At 36.4% G+C, this 24,988-nt stretch overlaps 1 protein-coding gene across 1 annotated transcript; it reads right to left on the reverse strand.

Moving 5' to 3' along the window:
- Positions 1–222: 222 nt before the first annotated feature.
- Positions 223–24,035, reverse strand: tacr1a (tachykinin receptor 1a). Its single transcript, XM_026211072.1, has 5 exons — positions 23,347–24,035; positions 15,618–15,812; positions 5,684–5,834; positions 3,352–3,548; positions 223–3,032 (listed from the first exon to the last, which is right to left on the reverse strand). The coding sequence occupies exons 1-5, from the start codon at positions 23,751–23,753 to the stop codon at positions 2,702–2,704; spliced, it is 1,281 nt and encodes a 426-aa protein (XP_026066857.1). The 5' UTR covers positions 23,754–24,035; the 3' UTR covers positions 223–2,701.
- Between the last annotated feature and the right edge of the window lie 953 nt (positions 24,036–24,988).

Consider the following 24,988-nt stretch of genomic DNA (forward strand, 5'->3'; position numbering starts at 1 on the left):
ACTGCAAAGCTGCATTTTTAGCAGCCATTCGTCTACAGTGTCAACTGATCCTTCAGAAGTCTAAAATGCTGATTTGGTGCAGCTTCGGTGAGCATAAGAAACTTCTTTCAAAAACATTAAAAAACCTATATATGTATTTTTATATATATATATATATATATATATATATATATATATATATATATATATATATATATATATATATATATATAGTGTGAAGGCAGATGCAGCATAAGCATCACAGACAGTTCTGAATTTCTAAAAAAGACCAGGAACAGAGTGTGGTTAATTTATTCCTGGAATAAGCTGTCAGCACCTGCCCAACAGTCAGGCACATTCAGATCACAGTCATTTACCGTCCGAAATATTCTGAACATATTGCACCATAACAAGCCTGCTGCCACTGTGTGAACAATGAGAGCTCAGACCCACAATCATGTGACGAGCCAGTCTGTTACAATTATACATAAGAACAGCATGGACCTCTGTTTTGGGAAACGGACACCACTGTCACAATCCCAGTCAAGAACAGCAGCAGGTGGTCACTTCAACCTCCCCCTTTGTCCCATAATCCTGTGTACCCTCAGTATCATATTGCTGTGACTGTATCAAGGGAGGTGCCTGGAGGGCTAATTTTACTCTGGCCTTGAGAGGAATGTGAGCGTGTGAATGCATGTACAACAGAATAACTACAGAATTGGCACTTGGCTAAGCTCCGCCTAATGACTAATCATACCTCAGAAGTCAGCAACTGCTGTGTCCATCCAGACCCGCAAAAATCTGAGTATGCAGCATAGAAAGGCACTGCAGAGGCGCAGCTCGAAATGAGCCACCAAAATCACAACTGGTAACTGTGGGGTTCGGTTTACTATCCCCCACTCCATTCCCCAACCTCCTGGTCTGACTGAGATATACTTGAATACATATTATTCTTTTGTTGCCAGAGGTCAAGTGACACAAAAAGGTATCTAGAGATTGAAATGGGAGTCAAATCACAAAAAGACTGGACTCATTGTGAATTGAAGGTTGACTCCAATGTTTGAGTCGCATCAACTCAGAAGTAGTGGATATGATTTGGTTCATCCTAATCACTCGAATCTTTACAAAGAAGGCAACTGTTGTTTCTTTCTGAGTATTATAAGTGAGTGTTTGAATCATTCAGGATTGCATTTTGTAAAAGCATCATAAGCGCAAGTAGAGTCTGTTGCTGCTGCTGATTTAATGACCCACTCACTGTTTATGATGCATTTGGAAAACGTAGCCAAAATTTCAGAGACACTTGTTCTCGACCGCAACACCTATAGCAGTGCTAATATAGATTTTATATGAAGGAATATTGCAATAGTACTTAATCTAATTGTAATGGTAATTATTATGCTCTTCTCCTTTTTTTTCTTGCAAATGTCATTGTAAATGTATGTCATTGTAGTGTTCAGAAGTTTTCATGTATTCGCTATTGCTTTTCAGCTGAATGAGAAGTGTTTGGCTTGTTTTTAACTTGCGGTCTCTGCAGCATTTTATCACATTACTGAGTGCATCATTTAAAAAAGCAGATAAAAATATGTCATTATTCATTTTATCCTATATAAAAATAAGATCTAATCAATTCCAACCACTTCATTCCAATCTCTAGTTCTTTCCAAGGAGTAAGCCGCAGTCACCAGGCTGGCAACAGTAACTAAGTGGCAGAGCGTAGCAAAGGGTCAATTATGAAAAAAAAAAACAGACAGGGAGAGAAAAATAATAATCGACAGAAGAAGAAAAAAATCCCTAGTACAAAAATTCTCTGCGCATCACATATGTTCCTCTCCAGATCTATTATTCAGAGCACACAAAATCAGGACAGGCATTCAGAGCTTTCACCACCACGCATTTGTGTTTCCAGGCACACCTTGAAAAGCCATTTAATATTGTTCTTTTGTATTTGCCTGTGTAGCTACAAGGTGTTGATATTGGCAACTGACACGGTTCATTTTCCTTTCACAGGCTGGATCATTGCTCTAACTGACCGTGAAACCACCGAAACATTTTCAATAGAATGATCCCTGCCCTGTTTTTTATTCAGTCTCAGCCAGTTTAGAGATTTTGAAGGTGCTTACAGAGAAAATATGCTGTGAAGTCTGCGGTCATCTCACACCTGCAGATAAAACACTAAAGAAACAACATGTACTCTGGTATCATTTGAGCCGGGTGGGCCATCTTTAGAGACTTGGGGGACTAAGACGGGTACTTCCGCTGATATTCCTATTCCTATTATAGTTGGGTTGTTGTTAGCAAGACCAATATAAGTGGTCATATTCAATAAATTCAGTGTTCCACTGCATCACATGTCCATTAATGTAAACTTTTAAAATGTCTTCAGTGATTGCAGGATCGATCAATCATGCTCTCATTTAAGCCAGCGCACAGCAATATGTCATGTACATCACTTTGGTAAGAAAGCATTTCCCAAAAAATCAATGTAAATGTTCCTTTAATCATAGTTATGAACCTCACGAATAGAATGCGACAAGAATGAAAGATGAAGGATCGTTTGAAATTGAAGACGCTTAGCGTGTGTGTACTCAACCAGCTAAAACACACACATCTGCACACACTCAAGGTAATCCTCAAGATTTACACTGGGGGGAGAACTGAAGAGGATTACATCTCCACTAAAACAGTGGCATTCGATCTCCTTGACTCTTGTGCTTTTGCACTCTCATTCTTGTAGGTTGTTACTAGAGTAAAAGCTGGAGGTCTCCGACACGGTTTTGGAGATGCTGCGAGATGACGAGCCATTGGAGGTGAGCTCCCTGGAGGGGCTGTGAACTGGTGGCCTCCCGGCGGCCCCTCTGATGCTCCCAAACGTGACCTTCTGGCCATCTTCACAAGGCTGCATCACGCACGACACAGTGGTCTCCATTCGACTGGCCCTGTACAAACTGGTCTGGGTTTGAAGGTACCGGGTGGACTTGAGCTCTAGACCCTCGTAGGATCCCTCAGGGACGCATGGACAGCAGTGGAATGCTTGCTTAAATCCGGCACGGAACCTGAGGAGACATTTAGAAATGTAGGAGACGAATAGACACATGATGATGACGTGTTTAAAGTTGAAGATATTAAAGCTTTGTTGTCTTTCAAAGGCTTCTGTGATGGATTTTCAGAGTCTGAGTGAGGCGGTAAAACCACAATACATTAGAGAATAATGCATCACAGCTTTGGACTGCATTTTATGGAAGAAAAAGATGGATCATTTTGAACAATAATAATATTATAGTGAATATTACAGGGTCTCTGGAAAGAGCTAGCTGTTCATGTGTGTATGTGTGTGTGCATCAATTACTGTGTTTTCTCTCCAGGTGAAATTACCTGTCATTGAGGCAGCAGTAGATAATGGGGTTGTACATAGTGGAGCTCATTGCCAGCCACATGATAGTCAGATAGACCTGCTGAATGAAGGGATGCTCAAACAGGTACGGGTAGAACTGGTGAATCAGGAAATAGACGTGATAGGGGAGCCAGCAAACAGCAAACGTGCATACCACCACAATCATCATCTTCACCACCTGAGGGTCGGGCAAGAAGAGAAAATTTCAATACTGGTTATGCTGTATGACTATAAATACATATTCTGTCATTCAAGCCGATTGCCTGGGTTTTGCATGCTGCCCACATTGCACAAAAACTGGCAGAATGCTGTCAGACGAAATTTTGCCTAATAGTTTTCTTCACAGCTTTCAGTTGGTTCACTGGCCTTAACTTACCACCAGCAAGCAGCATGACAATATGTCATTAAAAATCACATTAAAACATAATAAATATAAAGCTAAAAATAAGCATTGTGCAGAGCCATTTGTCAACGAGCCAAATATATTTGAAAATAGCTTCAATTACATAAATTATATTAAAGGCTTACTGTTTCTATGATAAAATGTTTTCTTCTCTCCCAGCTTACAGTAATGTGAAGAAACAATTGATTTTCCATTAAAAAAAAGTGTAATCTTATGTGTCAGCCAGACATAGACACACTGTTTACCCATTGCCTTGAGTTTAGGTGGGACTACTTGTTGGTCTGATAAATGGATGTCAGTGAGAGTATTTGGGAAACCCATTAATATTTGCATTACCATTTTCTGCTGCTAGCGGCACTAAAATCATACACTTGAGTAGCTTTAAAGCTTTAAAGGCTTTATAGCTTGAAAGGCACACTCAGTCATTTTCCCTAATTAAAAATTTTTGCATTTCATTTGCTATTCATTACAATGAATAGTACTTTTGAAAAATATGTTTGAAATTAGGTGAACTCATATTAAACAAATCTAGTATTTTTCACAAAGGGGTAGTTGCCTCATGAAGTTCAGCATTTCCAAAACTGTGTGTCAGAGGTACATTTAAAAAACACCTTTAAATCTGGAATAAAATCTGATAACAATGGAATTTAAAGCACAAATTGGGCTTCTTTAACTCCAACTACACACACATTATTTTTCAGGCTGGCATGGCTAATGTCCATGCACATTCATGAGTGTACTAACAGTCATCTGGCTCTTGTGAGACAGGACTCTCCCACTCATTTTTATTCAAGGTAATGACCCATCACCTTATTATCCATATTTTTCAATGCAGGAGTAAGATATTTTCTGTGAACATGCAAGACTTTTGATACATTAGCTGCTAAAGGTAATAGTTATTTGCACTACAATGTGTACATGATTGTGACAGATGACAACTAAAGCCTTGCATATTCAAATTAACAATAGCTGCAGTAATGCAGTCAAGTTACAAATAAGGTGGGCAATGTCTCTGGAATCATGCATTTCTACAATGCCATTAATAACCGAAATATTTTGTGTGATGCTGAATTAATGTTTCTTCTGCATATGTCCAAAATGGTAATAGTATATAAAAAAACATACTGAGTACACCTTTAAATAACATCTTATTTTTCAGCTAATGCATCTTATTGTTCACTACTTTGACTTTCTTATTTTATCATTGTTGTTCTACCATAAAAAAGCTGCCTTTGGACTGCTGTCTATAAGCTGCATCTGTCTCGACTACTCCAGGTCTGTGAAAGGTAGGTCAGTTGCCTTAAACTACTCATGTTCTACAATGCTAGAGATTCCTGACCCTGAAACGGGCCTGAAATCAGCATTAAGACCACAGTGACACACTCTGCCAGAAGCCAGAGTATGCAGTAGCAAATCACTCAGTCACCAGCAGACTGTCAAAGGCTCTTTGATGTTTACGAAGCTCAGAAGATGGGGACAAACAGGCGCTCAGAGGTAGTATGTCACACTCTGTCATCATAACAATGGTTACTTGAAAAATAGATTAAGATATTTTGTGTGAGGAATAAGAGGACAATGGTGAGGAATAAAATGCTATTGCAATGATATGCACAGTAGACATTGGAGAGGAAACATATCTTGACTTCATATCCTTCAAGTGTGGTGACTGAGCCACACACACATACACACAGAGAATTCAGATGAAAGAAGCAGACGGACCTTCTCACTGCGGGTGAGTTTCATAGTGATTATTTCATGCAGCCTCGTCTGACCCTCCTCCCCTTGCGTGTGAACTCTGTCTGCTTTGTTAACTCAGAGTTCAGAGTCTGACCTGGACTGTGTGTAGGCAAATGTCACGGGCTTAAAGGATGATGAAAAAAGGAGGAGCAAGAGGATGATGTGATGAAGACCTTGCGTTTGGCGGTCAGCTGCTCTTGATAACGGTCAGTTGAATCTCCTGGGATCTCACTGGCCCACAGAGTCAAACCCACCACCAGGTAAGCACAGCCCATCACCAGGAGAGGGAGGAAGTAAATCAGCACTGCTACGCACACAAAATACCTTCAAAAGGATAGATAGATAGAAAGAAAGAAAATAGTTTTATATTAATACAATATAATATATAATAGATAATTACATTTGCATGCGATTTTAGCATTCTCTTTCAATAATACCTGTAATCCTGTTGGCTATTCTAATTTGTGGGGAAGTCGTGGCCTAGTGGTTCGAGAGTTTGACTCTTAATCCAAGGGTTGTGGGTTCGAATCTCGGGCCGGCAATACCATGACTTAGGTGCCCTTGAGCAAGAAACTGAACCCCCAACTGCTCCCTGGGCGCTGCAACATAAATGGCTGCCCACTGCTCCTGGGTGTGTGTGTGTGTGTGTGTCTGTGTGTGTGCCCTTTGGATGGGTTAAATGCAGAGCACAAGTTCTGAGTATGGGTCACCATACTTGGCTGAATATCATGTCACTCACTTTTCTGTTTTTCATGGAATGGGCAAAACCAGCAGGAAAGTCCACAACGGTTTAATTTAATTCTCATTTTTGATCTTTTGTTTACTTCAAATTGTAAGAATGAAAAAACAGGTGTTATTACATGATATGCAGCGAGAGAAAAAAGATATTGTGGATAATTAAGAATTTGTTACATGGTTTTACCAAATTAATTAGTATTAGTATTAATATGGCCACAAGTTAATGTGTCTGTCTCCGTAAAATGGTTTATTTCAATTACTAAAATCATCTGAGAAATGCATTCATGTAATTGTAATCACTCCTTTAGTGAATTGGGTGCATAATGCAAACAGCATGTGCAAATAAATGACGTTATCAGCTGGCACAGTTCATTCTTGGTGAAATTTCCTCTCACAGTTTTATCCATTTTTAAAACATTTTGCTTTGCCAAATCTCTGTCAGACTTGAGTCATGCTTCCTGTCCAAGAAATCTAGGCACAGCTCATTTCTTACCCCTAATGCACTGGGTCTAACAAAGAACCAAGATCATGAATCAAACACAGTGCCACAGACAAGTGAAGTCATATATCAAAAATGAATGTATTACTTCATATTAATACCTCAAAAGCAATTACAAAGTGCTTAATGCATGAATTATTAAATAAACCTGTAACAAGGAAACACAGAAACCAAATTGCATCAGTTTCCTTCAGTTTACAGTTTCAATCAAATTCAATTAAAATGCACAGCGTTGACTTGCAAACCCACAGCCAGATGACAATACAGCATTTACTTTCTTAAAGGAACTGACCCATAATGTTGAAATTTCCACATCCAGATGAAAACTCACAAACACGAATGAACAATAATATTATCATAATTCCCTCATGAATGTTAAATAGCCCAATTTTAAAGTAACCTTAAACCATCTATTCATGATGTAATTGATATTCATGATACAAATCAATTTCAGATTGGGTTTTGTGACTGCGCTCCTATAAAAAAAAATCCCCTTTTCTCCAAAATGATCAAACTGGCGATGTTCTCTAAGAGCGGCGCTGCAGGAAATGCCCTGAGGGGCCAGACTGAGAGATACTCGTATCAGGAATGCCACCTGCCAATCTGAACACAACACAAGAGACGAGTTCTCTGTAATATTGTTGCTTTCAGTGATTCCCTCCATAAGGGAGTTGGAAAACGAGGCCATGATTAATTAGACTTCCATTGTTTCATATTCCTTAGTGACACAGGTGGAATGCTGTCTGCAGGAGACTTGGACTTGGCCCCATTCATCCACTCCTTGCCTACGCTAACAGCTTCTCCATGACTGATGTTAAAGAATGTGTCCAGGAAAGATGATTGAAACCAAAGAACTCTGATGAGGCAGTTTAGTCACCTCTTGCTGACCACAGCTTATACCTCGCTCACTATTTCACTAGCAATTAAGTGCAATCAGGAAAACAGGTGTCGAGCATACTTGGCAATAAAGCTCTTTCTGATTCTGATTCTGAGAGAAGGAAAAGAGAAGGCGAGAGACTGAGAAAGAAAGCTTAACATTTCTTTTTCTAGTTTCAGATTATGATGTTACTTTAAAGAAGTAAAAGTTTGGAATAATTAAGATCTTTTGAAAAGTTGTTGAAAAACAGTCTCTGATGCTTACCGAGACTGATATTTGATCAAAATAGAGTAGAAAGCAGTTATAGGATGAAATATTATAACAATTTAAAATAGCTGTTTTCTATTTGAATATGTATATATTTTATGAAATTTTTATTCTTGTGATGGCAAAGCTTAATTTTTAGCAGCCACCCAGTTTTCAGTGTCACATGATCCTTCAGAAATTATGCCAATTTACAGTTGTTCTTTTGTTGTGGAAATACTTTTGTGAAAACCGTGAATGACAAAGAAAGGTAAATCTAATGTTTGAATCTCAATTGTAATGGATTAAAAAATTTAATTAAAATTAAATCACTTATTTCAGGAGACCAAATTTACACTTATATCGGCAATCAGTGCAATATTGAGAGTTCGTTTTTTTATTATTATTGCATCTTGATGGTAAATTATTGATAATTTTGTTTTAAGAATTGAAAGGCATCATTCATTCAAAAATGTCATCAGTTACTGTTATTCTCATCTTGTTCTAAACTTAAATGACTTTCTTTCTTCTTTGGAGCACAAAAGTAGATATTTTTGAAAATGTCTCTGTGGTTTTTATATAAACAATGTCAGCGGGGTCTAATATTTCAACTTTTAAAACAGTTAATATAATCATCAAAATGCTCTATAATCTTTATGAGACATGAGTCATGTATGTACTTCGAATTCCTTTAACTATACAGACTTAATCTATTCATTTCTTAATATTAAAAGCTAATGTAAAATATCTGAGCAAACTTGCATCTCTTCATACAGGGCCATACAACTGCAGCACTTCTGCACAGAACATCAATTTATGAATAGTTTAAAGGTTTGGTTGATGAATATCAATTACGTGATGTGGGTGGATGGTTTAAGATGAACTAACAACATAAAAAGGAGATAAATAATATTATGAAACCTAGCCATCTTCTCCAACTCCAATCTGAAACTCATTCTGATGCCACACATGCACTTTCATGCATAAGTTCATTTAGACTAGCAAAGCAAAATTCCAGAGGAAAAGTGATTTTTCATCTGTGGATGTGGAAATCTGATCAACATTACTGAGAAGTTCCTGTATGACATATTATAATTAAGCGGCGACTTGCGGTTTTAATTCATTGAGCATATTAGTATACCATATGTCAGAACAACCATTGACAGGTAATGAAGAGATGCAGCAATATGCCAGCTAGACTGATTGCTTTCAGCATCTAAAGCCAAGACTTTCTACTTGCACTATGACAAATTATCTGACAGAACTGTGCTGAAAAAAAAGGCTGCCAGTTAGAAGTGATGGCTCAGGATCAGACTTCCACTTTGGTTTACACCTTTCAGATTTGGAGTGTCTGTGTTTTTCATCAGCAAACAGTGTGAGGAACTGTCATGCAGCAGTAACTCGCTAATGATATCTAAAATACAAGTTACTGTTTTGTTCCAGCAGCACATTTAGGTAAATGGAGCATATAGAACATCATGATGTATCTGTTATCAACTTCCTTCCCACACAAAAAGACAAATGAGAGTAATTAATGAAATATGCTAACAGAATGTTTGCTTTTTGAACGGCTCGCAGATAGGACTAATGAATTAATACCCAAGGTAGGACACTTTAGGTACAAATACAATTTTCATGGCTTTCATCTTCCAGAAGAATCATAATAACAATAAATAAAAAAACAGCAACCAGCTATAGTGAGGACATTTGCAATAGAGGGAGAAATGGGCAATTATAGTATTTAATTTGAATCAAGATCAAGTATTAGTAAAAGTACGCAATGAAACTATCAGATGGAACCCTACTTATAAAACAAATAAAGGTTGTTTTTTCCTCATTATCACCTCTGTATATCCTCCTCTAGCTTCTCAACTAAAACCTTCCTGAACATTTGCAAAAACAATCTTGGAATTTGTTCTTTCAGGGTTTGGACACGTCCGTTGAGTATTGGAGTAACTGGAACTGGAACATCTGATGTGGTTTACATGTGTGGTGATTTATTCCTTATTTAGCATTACGATGATTCACATAATACTGCGACCACCAAATGTTTGACCAATTATGGAAATGCCCAAATTGGAAAAATGTTGTGGCCAGCGGTATAGCTTAGGTCTGAGAAATATTTAAGTATAAATAAGTAAGAGTGTAAGGAAATACTCCACTTTATTTATTTATGTGAATGTAGTTTGTTCTCTTTAAATGCTATTTTTATGTTCAAAAAAGTATTTAAAATAATGGTGAACAATAAATAAGAATAATTCAAATGAATGAGTAATTTGAGAGTAATAAAATATAGGTTAATGGAAATTTATTTATTTTGGTGTAATTTGTGTTCTAGGGAAAAAATTTATGAATTGTATTCGTGTTTGTAGGGAGAAAAATAAATTCATAAAACATAAAATGTTAGAAATCAAAATATTGGGGTTATTAAGATTTCCTTTTTTTAAAGAAATTAATACTTTACCATGGATACATAAAATGTATCAAACGTTAAAGTAAATGTGACCTTTATAATGTTACAAAAGATTTCTATTTCACAATCTTTTAAACTTTTTATTCATCAAAAAATCCTGAAAAGATTTTGCATGACGCATTAAATTGATTAAAAGTGACAAAGACATTCATATTGATACATACAGTATATTACATTTATATCTCTTAAACATGGGTATTTCTCATTTTTAAAAACATACAATTATTATTGACGTGTTATTGAAACGATATTTATTTTACCCCTTTTTTCACAGTTGCCTCTTCTTTTTAAATTTCTTTAATAGCTACCAGATGTGTCTTTTGTCATAAACATGCATTGTACTTTCTTCTGACGCCTCATTAGAACCAATAATTCATATGACCTCATATTTGTGGAGCATTTTTTTCTCTGTAATCACTGGCTAAAAAAAATAATAGCTAGCTGCAAGTTCTGGTTGAGTCTCATGGCAATTTGCTGAAATCAGTGCCGCACGGAGCACACCCTGTCAGAATCCAGATTGAGGAGAGCTCAATTTCCCCCTTTTCTCGCAAGAGCTGGGAAGAAAAGAGAGAGACGGAGGGAGAGAGAGATGAAGCCTGCAGCAAGTTTCAGGCTAAGCAAACTGAAACAGACTGGCCACATGCTGTTAGTGAGCTGTCAGTTTTTAGGAATATGGTGTCTGTGAACCACCATCAAACAGAGCCAAAGAACACCATGAAATGGTCAGAACAGCGGTGGGGTGCTGAGATAACGTCATACATCGATGTACCTTTTGTAGTCACTCTGAATTCAAATCTTAGATTTTTTTTTTTTTTTTAGGAAAGATAATGTGGTACATAGCTACTTTAGCTGGACTGCTTGATGTACACGTATAAGCATGTTTATAAGTCAGTGTGTTTACAAATGCTTCTATATAAGAGCGATTTTGCAGTATCAAGTTTGGCTGTTTATTTTGAGGATGAATAGGGAAATGGAGGTAAGATGAAATGCAGTATGATGTTGGCCTCCTGTTAAAGTATATGATTCGATCTCTTTAAAAGATTGGATGTATCTCCTTGACCTACTGTATATAAAAAAAGTAAAATATTTAAAATTTCTTATTTAAGTATAGTTAGTAATTAATAGTAGTCTATTAACATATTTACTGACCCATTGCTCAGAACTTACTGATATAAAAATTATAATTAAACTTTATTAGGAGTACTACTTTTACACAGTGCACATTTATTAAGCCTAAAGTTTGTTTTAATGTCACTTTTGATGGTGAATGAATGATCTTTGAATAATATCAGTCTTTAAGTGCATATATCTAAATGTACCTAAAGTATATTTGCAATAGTTCCACTTTAACACAATCAAATAAGTATGTCTTTAGTTTAACACTACTTCTGCACAATTGAAGTGCATTAAGTACAAGTTTAGTAAGGAGCCCCGCACATGACATGCAGGAAAAAATATTGGGCTAAATTGTGTGCAGGATTTACTAATTCGTTCCCGCAATGTTTTAAAACGTGCACACGATTTACTATTTCGTTCACTCGATTTATAAATTGTGTGCATTATTTACTAATTTGTTCCCTCGATTTCCTAAATCATGCGCACGTTTAGTAAACCAAACATACAATTGCAGGGTATTTGTCATACGTAAATTAATATGTAAATGTGTTTGTAGTGTCCTTAGCATAAAAGTAAAGAAATATATTTTAATATATTTATTTTTCACTATAGGAATAGCAGTGAGATCAAATTGAAACTTCTGGTTTAAGCGATAATTTATTGAATTATCTAGTCAATGTTCTATTCTGTTCTAAACTATTCTATTCAATTTTCTGTTGAACACGCACACAAGAAAAGACATTCGGAAAAATGTGGGACATTTTTAGGTGAAATGAAACATAACTATAAAGTCTTTCTCTAAATAAACAAAACAAATAAAAAAAAAGTCCTCTGGGTGGAGCATAATTACATATGTAAACGTGAGTGAATGTTATTCAAGTAACCTACAGGTAATTTTCCAGCACTTGAACATAAGCATAAGCTCAAGTCAGGTTTGTCGCATGTGAGCTTTCATAACACACCGGACTATTTATACTCTGGCATTTCTCTCCAGTCTATTATAACACCCAGCACGGCAAAGCCATGAATAAGAGCTAGACAGTGTGCTGTGTACACTCTAAACCCAGTTCATGTGCTATAAAACAGACCTGGTGTCACTGCTATTCAGACTCATCTATTATGTTAACGCAAGACAGGTCTCATCTCGTTTTGGCACTCTTAACCTATCTGTACAAGTCATTACAACTTCATTATTAAAAATACGAAGTGCTACATCCATTCAGACGTGGTGGGTGTGATTGTTAAGCATGCTGTCCATTGCTGACTGCATGGCAATGACACTCAAAAGTGGATTTAGAAAAAGAGCATTTGAGGGGATTTTTCATTTCATTGAGTGAATTTGTTATTTACAATCTGTCCTAAGAGTATCACACAGGCTACGCACAGACTTGTTTTATTTCTGTGTGTGAAATTAGTGTAAATCTCTGAAGAAGATTTAGAGATGAGCTGAACTAAAATATCTCATTTAAGGCAAACTAGATGACTGCCGTATTATGAGTCTAATCTTTAAGCTGTGTTGATGAACAGCTCACTGATTACAGTGCTGAAGACAGTTTAGCGTCCTGCTGAATGCATCCAATCTCGTGTGGACCTAAAGATGTTTGTGCTCAGTTTTACTTCCCGCCTGCTTGTCGGAATCGAGATGCTGTGAGACATTTTCTGAAGAAGGCACAACAATTAGATTTAATGATTTTATGCTCATTTGCTCCAATTAAGGGTAATATATAAAAGTATATATTAACTGTTTACAAATGATTAATAATAATTTAAAGATTCCAGTTTGTCAGCCTGAGGAGGTAGGCTAGATGAGTTTAATTTCCAACCGGAAAAGTTATTTTTCCACATTTACTTTAACATCTCTGAGGAGTCTTCCTAACCAGTGTTCCCCTCATCTTGCTCAATGGAGCTTGTAAAACCCTATTCCCTTTCTTTTCTTTTTTTCTGAAAAGTGAAATGAATATAAGCTATTACATTTTTTTTTTTTAACAAAATGGCAAAAGTTGTTTTTCTTGTTAATGCATAAGTCTAGTATAGATGAGATGAGGTAAGAAAAATAAACTTACTCCAACATATATTCCCTGAAAACAGATCCTAGATGATGTTTACATCTGGTTTTAAGATAGTTTTTCAGTGATCCGACCACAAGTGGTCAGTCGAGACGCATTAATGCTTCCACCTGGTATTAACACGCATACCAAATATGACTAGTTGTGTTTGAATTTTGTCGAGACACTCTCCTCTTATTCCAACACTTAACAATTCATCACTTTTGCAGAGCACCGAGTGCAGTGCACAAATACCATCTGATTCACGCTCCACTGTTTCCACGTCCAAAGGCTATATATCGGATCTCAAAAGAAAGCAACAAATGGTGCTAATATACACTCACGGTGCACTGTATTACAACTGAAATTCATGACCATAACTGTTATCTCAATACTAAAATCGCAAGTGTCCAGATAGACCATAATCCATGTGTTTTTACACATCATAGCATAGTCTGAATCGCTCGTGTGATGGGGTGTGAGTGGTTGCAAATAGGCTTCCCTGTGTTAGTATTTATACTAATACCAGGTCAGGTGTAATTATCTCATTGCTTTTAAATTTTATGGATATTTTTAGTGTAAAATGAGACAACAATATCGATTTAGATGAATTAATGTTTCTTGCAGAAAAGTGTGAATTATAAAGAAATATATTGTTCAGTAGAAAATGGATGTGTTGGCTTCCATACCCCCTGGAACACCAGCAAAAAGGTTTTATATCGCAGCTTAACTGTGGTGTGAAAGACACGGTAATGGAAAAGGGGAGTTTGGGGAAAATGTGAAATGAGTTTTAGTGAGTAAGAGGGAGATGGTGGGGTGCGCTAAAGGGAACATCTTTGGGGCCTTAGAAGGCTGACTCCTTCACTAACTAACAGAGAAGGACTCGCACTTCTCACTCACAGCAGTAAAGACAGACAGATTGAGGAATATAACAAGTACAGCAGAAGGCTATATGAAACAGAATGTGAGGGAGAGGCAGAAACAGCTGATTGAAATATACAGGGGATGAAAATATAATGACATACTTTTCAATGGTGTCTTTCTCTATAAAGATAACAGCGGTGATATATGTAATAAAGAAGAAGAATCTTGTTGAGCAGAAGGTTTAGTGTGTTCAAGTGTGTTAATGTGTAATATTACAGCACTGGAATTTGTTATTGTTTTTGCTAAGTGCTCACTGTAGTTGTTTATTAATAAGCGACGGCAGCAATGCTCTCTCCAGCACACAGTCCTCAGACACATGTTGCTATTTCGCTAATAAGTCAAAACAGTTTTTGGACATTTCCAATTTTAAAGATTTACATTTGTGTTTCAACTTGCAAATGAGCAAATGCCACGCAATAGATACCTGATATCTGGATGAGTGCATCACATAGACTATTAATGGAAACAGTCCACTGTTTGGCCAAGTTATTTGTGCCTAATCGGATTTCATGAGTTAAGCGGTTTTGTGACATCACAACTGGCACATCTGTGCACCCCTCCCCCACAGCTGTCCTCACCGTGTTTCAAAACAAAGTACCGCCCATGAAAACTCTTTGCAGAATGATCTCGGCTTCTCATGGGCTCGATGTTCGATGTCTTTGTGCACCATTTTCACAGCACTTGACACTAGACCTCAGCACTTCAGATTAAAGACGATCTGCATACAAGCCAACTTTTTGAGAGCATATAACCAGAGTACGGAGGAGTAATAATCATTAGCGTCTGCTCTAGTAAAGAGCTTGTATTTACCCTTGGGCGAGATTTCCAATAATGTCTCCTTTAATAGTCTTGAACTCTTGTCTTCTCTCTCTAAGGACCATGACTTTCCTGTGTTTACTGTTTTCTTTGTAATGAAGCTCCTCTCTGTTGTTATATAAGCAAACATGTAGGGAAAAAGCAGCGCTGATTTTGATTACTCCAAAATTAGAGAGTAATAAAGGTTATGTTTCCAGCAATATCCAGAAAGGTTGGTGAGATTTGATCTGGAAAAGGAATTTTCTGCACCTACAACCATAAATCTATATTTAAATACATTTCTGAAGCAAGTATTCAACCGAAACATTTTCTAATAACAGCAAATGGTGGCATGGGGCAATAAGCATGCAGATTAGTTTAATAATTAGATGTTTACATCGTTTTGAAGTCGAGAACAGTGTACTCAGGCCAATCGATGTAGCATACCACCCTGCCAGGCAGCTGGTCTGTGTCGGAGTAGTAGTATTGGGGGAAGGCCAGCAGAAGAGCCAGCACCCAGATGACCCCGATGACCACCTTCGTCTGAGTTGCAGACATCCTCTGCTGCAGGGGATGAATGATGGCCATATATCTGTGGAAGAAACAGACAGATGTGCTGAAAGCTCCACATCTGTTGTATACTGAGGTACTTACTGCTAACAATTTTTTCTATAAGCTTATTTTCAAGATGTGCAAAAAATGAACTGAATTAAATGTCACAAATACATTTCATAATAAAACATTTAAAGTAATTGTATAATCGAAATTAGCTGAAAATGTACTCACCCTCAAGCCAACAAAGATTTGTACATGAGTTTGTTTATTCACAGTGGCAGATTTGGAGAAATTGAACATCACATCACTTGCTCACCAGTGGATCCTCTGCAGTGAATGGGTGCCATCAGAAAGAGAGTCCAAACAGCTGATACAAATTTTTAAAAGCAATCCACACAAACTCTGATGTCTTGTGACGTGAAATACTGCGTGTTTGTAAGAAACATCCTTCATTAAGACATTTAACTTTAAACTATTGTTTCCAGCTCAAATACAAGTCCTTGGTCCATAATATTTATTTCTCCATTAAAAAAAATTTGCCTTGCTGAATAGGAAATATGCACAAATCAATATTGTTTACAATCAAAAACAGTCCAAAACCATTCTAAACAGATATGTTGGTTGGATTTTGATGTGAGTTGACAACAGAGGACAGACTTTTTCACTGGATGATGTTCATTGATAGACTGGAGAGACTGGATTACTGTAATGTTTCTTTTAATCAGATGTTTGGAATCTCATTCTGATGGCACCCATTCACTGCAGAGGATCCTTTGGTGAGCAAGTGCTGTAATGCTAAAATTCCCCAAATCTGTTCAAATGAAGTTACAAAGTCATCTATGCTTTGGATTGCCTGAGGGTGAGAATATATGCTGGAAATCTGGATGTTTGCGTGAACTATTCTCTAATGCACATTTGTGGTTCAAATATTATGTGTACTAAATGTTTTCGTTCTGGATGGAAAATGTGTTTTATGTACTGAAATGCAAATTTGATGTTAATTGAGTTCTTTTAAGTCTTAATTATAAGTCTCACTAAATACCATTTATTACATAAGAAAACACTTTTTATTTTTTATCTTCAACAAAGAGAAACACTTCAAAGAGAAAAGAGTGTATTCACTTTCCTTAGAAAACATTGATGGTGTAAATGAAGACAAACTGTCTGCTTGCGTATTTCACTCTCAGCACATTCTATTTAAACCACTTATTTTCCTGCTGTGATCTTCATTGATACTTTGCAGTGCAGGTTGGGCTTGAAAGCATGAGATATTGTTCTGCTCTGCACTCTCAACAAGTTAAGCTGTCAACACATCAGTGATGTCATCACATCCACACACACACACACACACACACACACACACACACTGTCTGAGTCCAGCACACAACAATCTCAGTGTTATCTAAGATAAATCCTCTTAAATCATTTGCTCCAATATGGAGTTGTATCATTATAAAATGGAATGAAAATGTCCAAAGAGTAAACTCCCCCCCCCCCCCCCCCCACACACACACACAGCTTACAAACCTATTGAGCGCCTATAATAGTGGATTTGTATGGTTTTTAGATTTGGGTTTGTGCTTTAGTAACAACAATCTGGTGTATCATTGTGATCATATGAGCTTTGCATTAATAAAGAAGATCAGTTTCAGTTATCGATTATATGGAGAGTGAATATAAGTACATTTATTTATTTGGAGATGGGAGAAACCTTGCAGAACTTAATGTACCACATTCAGATAGTATTCAAAGACAGGCTTTGTTAGCATTTTATCTGAAGAGTAAAACATTGCTCTGTTTCCCTCAGATGCTGTATGCCACATGTGATCTCTACTAGAGTTGAAAACCAAGATTTTCATATAGAAATATAAATCATTCAGAACAGAAAGTTTAAGATATTTTAGATTTATTCCGAGAGCTTTCTGTCCCTCCATTGAAACTGTGTGAACGGTATACTGTCCATGTCCAGAAAGGTAAGAAAAACATAATCAAAGTAGTCCATGTGACATCAGAGGGTCAGTTAGGATTTGTTGAAGAATCGAAAATACTTTTTGGTCCAAAAATAACAAATATTATGACTTTATTCAGCATTGTCTTCTCTTCCGGGTCTGTTGTCTAAATCTAAAATATCTTAAACTGTGTTCCGCAGATGAACGGAGGTCTTACGGGTTTGGAATGACATGAGGGTCATTAATGACATCATTTAAATTTTTCGGTGAACTAACCCTTTAATCAAAGATGTCCATTAAATGGAACATTAAGGCAACTATATGTTACATGATACAGACTTGACACTACAGCGATACCTAAAACACCTGTGATATTGAAAGAATCAAGCTTTCGGGGTTAATCATGGTCTGATTAATCATGGTCTGATAGTAATTCATCAAAACTTTGAAACTTTAAAATCTAGTTTTTGAAAATGCTTTTTGTTGCATTTATAGAACAAACCTTTGGTTGATTGTTTACAGTTTATCCAAAGTTACAAGTTACTCCCTTCATCTGCAAATGTCAGGTATAGTGGGTGGCTACTGGGAAAGAACAATCAGGGACTGTTTTACTGCACTGGACTAATCAGTCAGATTGACAGCTCTTGCATTGACCATTCACCATAGAATAGGTCTAGCACACAACTGGAAGATGAGTGCTCATTCAGGATCATATTACTTCAATTCATTAAATTCAAGTTTATATAGTGCTTTTCATGATGCAAATCATTGCAAACCAGCTTTACAGAAGATTCAAGTTTCTACATTATATTTACTAGTAGATTATCAGTGACTCTCAAGTTGATTTCCATATGGCAGAAATGTACAGCTGAATCATGCAGTTAGTTAAGACAGTGACCACTATTAACAGCAATGATTCTATGTTGCAATCAAACTTTTGGTCGTTTGTATGTTGTTTCAGGGTTTGGCATCATCTGATGTCATCTGAGTTTCTTCTTTTACTTATTCATTACATTTTTACATTTTAAAATAGGTCTTAAGTCTATTTGTTCAAACGATTATTGTCATGTATGCGGGATTCTTCTTTCCACAAAGAAACAATTTTGTCTCGTGTGAATGGGTGGAACCTTATGTTTGTTTAACCATGGAAAAAATTTGCATCTGATTCTCATCCCCATAGTCTCATCTGACTACATAATCTGGTTAACTATATTAACTCCCGGCATGACAGTAATTGTGTTTTTGTGACACCCTCCCTACAAGCCAATGTTAAGTAGAGCTCTAAGGTTGACTGGATCACTTCTATTTCTTTATTAGAAAACTGTCTCTGTATCTCCTTCTTAGTGACTTCATTAAAAAGTCTGCTTAGGTTTGTGCAGAGAGTTTTGAGGAACAAAACTTTTTAACTTGTTAGACTATTGTTTTGTAATTTTATTTCCTTCGCCTGATTTGTAATTAGTCTCCAACTTCCTGGAAAGCCCTAGTCTTAATATTCACAACTGTCCTTTAGATTCACAACCTGAATAATGATCCATTTATTTTAATAAATCATAGGTTCAGGCCAATTGTTAGACAGTTGTGTCCTTGTTAAGACAATAATTTTCCTCTGTGTTAATTTAGAGCCATTGCATGGACTGAATATTTATGCATATGGAATATTTCTCCCTTATTTCTGTCTTTTCTTCTCTTTTCTTTCCTTCTTTTTTCATCTTTTTTTTTTGTGTGACATTGAAATAAAAATTCTGTTGTATTGTTCAAACCCCATATGACTGACTTTCTTCTCTGGAACACACAAACATAAGTCAATATGAATACAAATATTTCCCCTTTCACTTTAATCATATAGAAAAAGCATGTGCAGAATATTGCCTACTCTTTTCCATAATAATAAAAGTGAAAGCAGAAACATGACAAAAGCATAATATTGCAACTTCTGAAGGAATGGGATAGCTTTGAATGAAGAACATTCCATTTATAGTTATTCACAGAAAATCTTCCACTGTAAATATTGTATAAGCAGTGATGTTTGGTTTTGGTACATGCAATGTAAACCAAATGAACGGTATGTGGCAATTAATAGTTTTTATGCACCATTTTTGCAGTTCATATGACTTGTGAAATGGATTTTTAGAGCAGAGGGGAACATTTTTAATCTTTTATAAGTGTTTTATGGTGTATTTGTCTTTTTTAAGATTGACAGATCAATCCCCATTTTTCATTATTTCTGTTCATACGGGTTTAGAAAAATAAGGTTGAGAATATTATTATAACATTTTAATTTTAGAGGAAACTATTGCTTTGAATTTCCTTGAAATTCAGTGCCTCAAAGTATAAAAGCAAAACATTAAAAAGAACAAAACGTCGATTTAACATACGCAATTCAGTAAAATGAGAGAACTTCCACTCCACTGATAATGGGAAAACCTTACAGCTAAACCACCGGCAGGCACACACGCAAGCTTATAAGTGATGGGCAATCAGATTTTAACCCCCATGTTTTCAGTCTCTCTAGTCATGTTCAGTTAAAGTGATGTCCTGAAGGACAACATGATTCACATTACAGTGCCAGAAAAAATGAGTGAGTAATAAGGAACTGACAATAGACTCATGGCAGAGTCTCCAGCAGGTGAAGAGGTCAGAAGCTGCACAGACATACATTTGAGCACATCTGTTTGACATAAGTGGAGCTCAGAGCAACAGATCATCGGTCTGAACAGCGGCAGGGCTAAATCAATAACGACAACATGCTAGAGGGAGCAGAGACGGACAGTGCGGTTACACAATGTGATGCTTGCAGTGCTTTTCTTTCAAATTCAGCTTCTGTCTGGTAATTTGATTAGGAATCTTATTCCTGCCACACATGTCAGTTTGAACCTCTGAGCCATGTGTTGTTTCACCAGCACGCAAATGCTCTTTAGCATGCCATCACAGCTCGGCTTTGAGGAGTCTCTGCTCATCAGCACCTTAACATGTTTTGAATCCAAGAAATAAAATAAGGAAGTAAAAACAGCCGAGTGAGAATGTGAGATGTTATATTTGGACGGAGAGGCAATCGTTAATTGCTACTAAAGCCTGTAACACAATTATGTCACACACTGGAGCTCAACCTAAGTGATCTGTCTGCACAGAGGTGACAGCCCTGCTGCTGTTTGTGAATGTACACCCGTCTGCATGTGTTAACAAAGCAACTATGACTCAACCTGAGCAACAGAGCTGAAATCTGGGCAGGAAAAACACATCAGCCAAATTGCCTAGGAGAGTTTGTACTGAAATAATTTCTTACAACTGGGTTTTACTGGATGATTTTATACTCTTATGTAAAATGAGGCAAAATAAAGGGCAATATCCATCAAAATAAATGAAAAAAAAAATAAAAATAAAAAAATAAATAAGTAAATAAATAAATAAATATATATATATATATATATATATATATATATATATATATATATATATATATATATATATATATATATATATATATATATATATATATATATATATATTGTGACTTACATCCTAGTTAAATGGATTATTGATTAGTTAATAAAGTGAAAAATAAAATTCATGAATAATTTGTTCACAATATTATAAATAGCATGCATTTAAAAAATAGATATAAGGTGCATTTAGATTTTATACTGACTTTAACAGTTTCATCTAAAACAATTTAAGGTTTGTCAGAAACCAAGCATTCTGAAAATGCTAATTAAATGTTATTACTGCATTACATCTTTAGGCATAATTCAATTTTCAATCCTCCTATTGCCCATTGGTTGATAGTAATCAAATCACTGCCTAACAGAAATCACTTAAAACTGGCAGAAGATAAAACATGATAAAAGTCTACTGAAACATTCTACTCCCAAAACTACTCGGAGTGCTTAATGAAAACCTCTAGGATTTGAAAATGTTTTCTTTACAAAAAAAAAAAAAAAAAAAAAAAAAATTCAAGGCATTTATATTTGAGTTATTTGTTTTGTAATGCCATGATTAATTTGCTGTGTATGCTTCATGTTTAGCTAGAATGTAATCTTGGCTTGCTTTTTTTTATTTTAAGAATCTTCCTAAGATAAATAACCATCAAGTATTTCCTCTATAAGGACCTGAACACACAGTGTTCCCCTGCCCTCCATCTCCCCCACAGGTCACTCAGGTAATAGAATTGTAAAGAAGTTCATGTTTCTGCATGTAGATCGATGAAAGCAGGCAGCTTTCTTAGCATTAGCTGTGCTGTGTCAAAAGGTTGGAAAAATGGCATCTTAGAATTAGAACAGGGTGACGAAAGGTCAGACATTACCTGAAATCTAGCGCCTCTTGTGAATAATCTCTCATGCTACACAAGGTAATTGGATGAAGAAACAAGGCAGACACAGCATTCTTACAATTACATCATCACCACTCAAACACACACACACTAAATAAATTAACATTTCTAAACGATGACTGCTGAAGGTTATTAAGGGGGATTATCATCTATCATATGAGGTCATAGACAAATTACCTCTTCCATCTATGCTCTGAAAATTCCTAAAATGGACCTGAAAAGATCTACAACATTATATAAAGCGCTATATAAATGCATCGTACATTCATTCTTTCATTATATTTGTGTTTGGATTGTAAAGGCAGTTACTAATCATTACACAATTATTAGTAACAATAACTAGCAGTACTATTACTGCACAACTATAGAAACCACATTTCTATCAAAAGTAAAATGCCCCCTACATTATTTATTTTTTTAAATCTCAAACAAAATCACTTTTTAATTTATTTTAATGTATATTTTAGCAGATGCTTTTTTCCAAAGTGTCTTACAAAGAAAGACAATAGAAGCAATCAAGACCAACAAAAGAGCAATAATATGCAAGTGCTATGACTCCGTAACCCTAATGCTCAAATAAAGCTACAAGATGTGTATTTAGCCGTTTCTTAAAGATTAAGGACTTAAGGACTCAGCTGCATGAATTGAGTTGGGCAGGTCATTCCACCAGGAGGGAACAGTTCATGTAAAAGTCTGTGAAAGTGATTTTGTGGCATAAAAAAATATAGTTTTTATTTTTGAAGTGAAAAAAAAATAAATGTGTGTCTTTGGTGTATGATATGGCTTCTTTGAATAATTTTACATTTTGTGTTATGGCAACTAATTATTATTATTATTTTCTAGCACAATGGCTGATGCATCATCATGGTAAACGTATGTCTCAATATGTTACATTTTAAAAGTAGGCTATATACACACTGTTTTAATTGGATAATCTTCTCTCCCATTTTAACCTACCATATTAATAGTTACTGCTGTAAATAAATTAACATGCTAATAAATTAACATGGAAATTACTAAGCAGTAAAAGAAGCTCAAGGAAAGCAGAATATTTTCTGTTGTCAATCATAAAAGCATGGCAAATACCAAATACCAGTTATTTTTGATACCAGAACTAAACGAACTAATCTATTTAAATGTTGTGCGCTTTTATACTTTACATGGGCTACTTTTATATAGCTATCGTGTACATTTTTTAAAAACAAAACATGCAACGAATCCCAATGTTTCCTCACGCGCACTGCAGAGATCCGCGCGTTTGGCGCGTGCACACAGTGTGACTGGAATGAACTTACCTGTCGAGTGCAATCGCGGTCATTGAATATATAGAAGCGAAGACGGCAGCTATGGGGAAGAAGTTGTGGAATCGGCAATAATAGAGTCCGAAATACCATTCATTGTGCACGGAGTAGACAAAGTTTATAACGGTGTTGAATGCGGACATTGAAGCTTCAGCGAATGCCAAGTTCACGAGGAAATAGTTCGTCACGGTTCTCATGCGTTTGTGCGCCAAAATGATCCATATCACCGTGATATTGCCCACCACGGAGACGATGACAATTGTGCTGTAAGCCACTGCCCAGAGCACTATTCTCCAAACCGGTTGCACAAACTGGTTCCAGTAAATCTCGGTTTCATTCTGTGCAGTGGAGTTGGTTGTCCAGTTACTTTGGAAGTCAGTGGAAGTGATGAGCGAATCCATTTCTATTAGGAAAAAATATTGGGCTAAATGTGATTAAAATAGTTTTGGGCTGGATGTCGTATTAATGTTCAATCGACCATGTCTCCTTTTGAGAAAAAAACGTCTAATTATTGAATTTCATGACGCAAAATGAGTTCGGATTGGTATCCCTCGGTTGTAGATAAGGAAAGAAAGAGTTCTGTGATTTTTCCAAAGAAGACAAGACAACAGATCGCAACGCTGTGCTCCTTCACCTTTCCTCATCACGAAACCAATTTTAGCTCTCGGTTACACGCACCTCGCTCCTCTGAGCGTCACTGGCAACTGCGCAGCGCGTGCCAAAAAACAAGTCGCGCGCACACCCAAGCAGATGCTGTGAACACGCGCTTCTTAGACCGAAAACTTGGGGAAGGGACTCGTCCTTTCAAATGCAGTTCTGTTTTCTTGTTTAATGCGAAATATGAGTATGTAATCTGCATATGTGATTCAGAACGCGCCAGGTGTGACACGCAGGTAGGTAGATGATGTTTGGCGGCGCGTGTAATTGTAAATCAGTTTCTTTCTTTTGAATGGGCTATGAAATATGATAAATTCACAGTGCACCTTGTATATTAAAGGTGGAAGATACTGCGAGGTTCTTTCAGGTTGGACAGAATATGCTAATATGAGACTTTAAGTTTGATAACGATGTCAGTGATTTGGTATGACGCTTTTTGCAGGTTCCTTTTCATATTAAACCACTTATTTTCTTATCCCAACTCGTTTCAATTTGACACAAGTAATTCAGTAAAAGCTCACGGTCCCCACCTGGTGGTTCTTTCTCAGTTCGCGTTAAAATTGAGCTCTATCTGTCAGAACAATGAATGATAGACAATGCTTTAGGGTAAATATAATGTGTTATTATTTTCCTGATAAGTTGTATTTGGGCGGCCTCCGAATCAGTTGGAACACTAACTGCAAGCCAACATTTGCCCAGCGTCAGTGGTGTACCTCACTGATGCTCTGAATGGGCACACATCCCTAAATCCATGTTCCAACATTTAGTGGCAATCCTTCCCAGAAGAGTGTAAGCTGTTATGGCTGCAAAGGAAGGGATTATTTATTTATTCTTGGGGGGTATGTTTTATATGTTCAACAAGATGCAGGACCATGCAGCCTGACATGCTGTTCTATTTTATCCTAAAGGTTTTTCACGGGGTTCTTGGATAAGGATTTGTGGAGACCATTCAAATTATGGACATTGCTTGCTTTGTACA

Source organism: Carassius auratus, chromosome 30 (assembly GCF_003368295.1).
Source record: "Carassius auratus strain Wakin chromosome 30, ASM336829v1, whole genome shotgun sequence".
Taxonomy (NCBI): domain Eukaryota; kingdom Metazoa; phylum Chordata; class Actinopteri; order Cypriniformes; family Cyprinidae; genus Carassius; species Carassius auratus.

Bases quoted from the DNA above. Each gene is read 5' to 3' on its own strand.
- tacr1a (XM_026211072.1), bottom strand. From the start codon at position 23,753: ATGGATTCGCTCATCACTTCCACTGACTTCCAAAGTAACTGGACAACC. The intron at 15,813-23,346 runs GTAAGTTCATTC...TTTCTTCCACAG, and splicing joins ACCGCGATTGCACTCGACAG to ATATATGGCCATCATTCATC. The intron at 3,549-5,683 runs GTCTTCATCACA...CCCGACCCTCAG, and splicing joins AGCTGACCGCCAAACGCAAG to GTGGTGAAGATGATGATTGT.